Here is a 3,824-nt window from a genome sequence, read left to right as displayed (position 1 = left end):
TGTGGTTCTGTGCATGTGGTTCTGTGGTTCTGTGGTTCTGTGGTTCTGTGGTTCTGTGGTTCTGTGGTTCTGTGCATGTGGTTCTGTGGTTCTGTGGTTCTGTGGTCCTGTGGTTATGTGGTTCTGTGCATGTGGTTCTGTGGTTCTGTGGTTCTGTGCATGTGGTTCTGTGGTTATGTGGTTCTGTGCATGTGGTTCTGTGGTTCTGTGGTTCTGTGCATGTGGTTCTGTGGTTATGTGGTTCTGTGCATGTGGTTCTGTGGTTCTGTGGTTCTGTGGTTCTGTGGTTCTACCATCAACCAGCTGATTTAGGTTAGAAATGTCTCTACGATAAGAAGTACTTTATTGATCCTGATGTTTGCAGCGTCATAAAAAGACAAAGCGTTCGAGAAATGAAAAGAGAATCCAAACAGAAATAAAATATCATGAAAGTATCCATGAAGCACATTTACAATAAACCACATCTAAAGCAGGATATGAAATATACATTAGTGTGTGACGAGTGGAATATGAAATGTCCCAGATGCTGAGGTACGTACTGATGATGTCCTTGGCCTCGTGTTTCCCGGGGACCTCCGCCGGCTCTCCGAAGCCGACCTTGTTGACGGCGGTGACGCGGCACTGGTACTGAGCCCGGTGCTCCAGGTTCTGGATGGTGTAGGCGGTGTCATGCAGGTTCCTGGGCACGTTGCAGCGCACCCAGTCCTTGGCCTCGCCCTTCCTGCTCTCCACCAAGTACCCGAGGACGGGGCTTCCCCCGTTGCTGGAGGGCTCCGTCCACGAGAGGCTGATGGTGCTGTTGGTGGTGTTGGTCATGGTGGGGTTCACCACGGGGCCGGGGGGAGCTGCAGCACATCCACAGGTTAGTTTGTACACGGAGAAACATGTGGTACAGCACTACGCCTTTATATATATATAAATATATATATATTTATATATATACAGGCTTGGGGATTAACGGGTTACATGTAACAAGATAACGTCATCAGGACAATAAAAGAAGGTAACTGTATTCGATTACATTCCAAAAATGTAGGTGGACGTACTGAATGATCCTTCTTTATAGTTTAAGTTTAGAATACTTCTTCTTCTTCTTTAATGCAGCAGGTGGAGACCTGATTTATTAAACAGAAATACAATCTGCTTTTGAATGATGTATTTAGCTTTAACAGCATCTGTAAACTATCACTATTACTACAGTTATTGATAAAAACTAGGGCTGTCAAACGTTTAACATTTTTAATCAGATTAATCACAGCTTAAAAATGAATTAATCAGAATAACCACCATTCGAACTATGTCCAAAATATGCCACTTTCTTTATGTATATTGTTGTGGGAATGGAAAGATAAATGAAAGAAGGCGGATATATCCATTTAACATACAGTATGTTTATTATAACGTTCTGTGTGTCAAAATGAAAGACAGCCCACACACCTATCAATCATCAAACCGTGGGGTCTTATTTCATTACGTGTTGATTTCTATCGACACAGGGGGGTGGGGTGTGGGGGGGGGGTGAGACCGATACTGTCGTCCGGTGATCTAACCGCCTTCTGGAAAAGCTTCACAAGTACGTCGGTACGCAAATGCGCTTTGTGACACAAGAGACGGTACGCATTTCAGATTGTTGCCGCACATGCCTACCTGCGTACCAGTTACAGTATGTGCACCTACTACAGCAAAAGTAAGAATAAAAACACTAAGGGAAAAATCATCCTATTGTTATTTATTTTCTCGTGTTTTTATTGGCACAGCATTTGATATTGAGGCAATCCAAAAGTAACGGAAAGTAATCAGGTTACTTTATAAATCGACATGTAACTGGTTATGAGTGTAAGTATTTAAAGGACTCACTGATGGGGTTCTGTGCGGTGGTGGTGGCGGACGGCTCGCTGGGCTTGCCCTGCCCGGCCTCATTGACGGCGCTGACCCTGAACTCGTACTCGGTGCCCTCGGTCAGGCCGGTGTATTCGATGCTTCGCTCGGTCAGGATCTTCCTGCCCAGCTTGGTCCAGTTCAGGTCCTTGGCCTCCTTCTTCTCCAGCATGTAGCCCACGATGGGGGACTTCCCGTCGTCCGCAGGCTCCTTCCAGCTCACCGTCATGCGGTCGCAGGTCACGTTGGTGACCAAAGGCGCCTCGCAGGGGCCGGGAACATCTGGGGGGACACCACAGGGTTTAGATCCGTAAAGAGGTCCATAATAAGAATGTGTCACCAGTTCTAGAGATGACACAATCCCAGTGAAACTACACCATTCTTCATTACTATATGTTTTATTATTTTTTATTGTTACTGTAGTTTTCTTAAAATAGTTTTCTATCTGCTTTTGAAATGTTTGTTTTACCTTTATGTATGCACCACAACACCAAGTCAAATTACTCGTACGTGTCAAGCTACCTGGTGATGAACCTGTTTCTGATTCTGACACCGGTTCAACACGGTAAAAGAGCCCTCCTTTATTACTGTTGGAAGTTACAGACGCTCACGCTGCTGTATAAATCCTGAGTCCAACTCACTGTAGGGGTTCTTGGCGATGACGGGTCCGGTAACCAGAGGGTCTCCGACCCCCCAGGTGTTCTCGGCCCGGATCCTGAACTGGTACTCCCGGCCCTCGATGAGCTTCCCGACGTCGAGCTCCTTCTCGTCGGCATGGATTTTGGCGCAGACCTGAGCCCAGTTGGCGCGGCTGGTCTCACGTTTATCCACGATGTAGTTGGTGATGATGGCGCCGCCGTCCTTCAGGGGGGGCTGCCAGGATAGCTTGATGTTCAGGGCGAACACCTCCAGGTACTGGGCACTGGCAGGGGGGCCGGGCACGTCTGAAGGCAAACACAACGAGGAAATATCAGCACACAGAGCTAAAACTAAAGTATGATGGAACTGTTATTAGGTTATTAATTAACATTAACATTACTAGGTTAGTAATGTTATTAGTTATTATGTTATTAATGATGGTTGTAAGGGATGATCAGTGTTGTTTTCAGCTCACAATTACTTTATTTTAAAAACGTTTGTATTATTATTTTAATGTTTTATTCTATTTTGTCTTTATTTTTACCGTGTGTAAATCCTGTTTTTAACTCTGGCCCGGTTGCTGCTCTAAATGCCTGATAAATAAAGTTCAATTTGATCTTATCTTAAACTGAACCGTTGTTTGCATGAGATTGACCCCGGTACTGACCCAGGACCACCACGGGGATCTCGGCGCTCTTGGTGCCGCTGGCGTTCTCGGCCACGATGCTGTAGGTTCCTGTGTGCTCCTTGCTGACGGAGGTCATGTCCAGCTGGAAGTGGTTCCTGAGGTGCGTGAGGACCTGGCCCTCGCTGGACTTCAGGCTGTCGTCGCCTCTCTTCCAGGTGACTCGGGGCATGGGCTTCCCGAACACCTGGGCCTCCAGCGTGATGCTAGAGCCCGCCTTCACCTTCACGCCCTTCTCCATCGCGGCACTGAGCTCCACCCTCGGCGGCACTGAGGGCGGGGGAGAAGGATGAGTTTAACAAATATGGTTTAAAGAGGCTGCTGCAAAAAAATGGATTGGCAGAAGAGCGTTCATGTTCAAAGCCCCAACTGACTGGAGTACTTGACCTGCTGCTGTTAGATCTCTTGCATCATTGGGTATGTTTAAATGTGCATTGTTATCTCACTTTCAACTGGTCTGTACTTGTTATTAACGGATATTGATGAAACTGATTTGCTCGACTGTCTCAAATTGTAATGATTGTGTGCATTGCTTGAATTGTAGTTAACAGAAGTCAAGATCTCTACTGTGTTTAGGGTCACTTTGATGGTGGTAAGAAGTAATGATATACAAAATCAATAG

General features: G+C 46.2%; 1 protein-coding gene across 1 annotated transcript in view; it reads right to left on the bottom strand.

Moving 5' to 3' along the window:
• LOC104959305 (serine/arginine repetitive matrix protein 2-like) overlaps positions 1 to 3,531 on the bottom strand; it is a 10,247-nt gene extending 6,716 nt beyond the window's left edge. The window contains exons 1-4 of the mRNA XM_010787172.1: positions 3,185 to 3,531; positions 2,520 to 2,822; positions 1,858 to 2,160; positions 540 to 845 (exon numbers count right to left, since the gene is read on the bottom strand). Of these exons, the coding sequence (XP_010785474.1) occupies positions 540 to 845; positions 1,858 to 2,160; positions 2,520 to 2,822; positions 3,185 to 3,443 (1,171 nt within the window). The 5' untranslated portion in view covers positions 3,444 to 3,531. The remainder of the gene's footprint in view (positions 1 to 539; positions 846 to 1,857; positions 2,161 to 2,519; positions 2,823 to 3,184) is intronic.
• Between the last annotated feature and the right edge of the window lie 293 nt (positions 3,532 to 3,824).

This window comes from Notothenia coriiceps, unplaced genomic scaffold (assembly GCF_000735185.1).
Source record: "Notothenia coriiceps isolate Sejong01 unplaced genomic scaffold, NC01 NC01_scaffold00030210, whole genome shotgun sequence".
NCBI lineage: Eukaryota > Metazoa > Chordata > Actinopteri > Perciformes > Nototheniidae > Notothenia > Notothenia coriiceps.
Note: the sequence above shows the minus strand (reverse complement) of the source record. Positions and strands in the feature narration are given on the sequence as shown.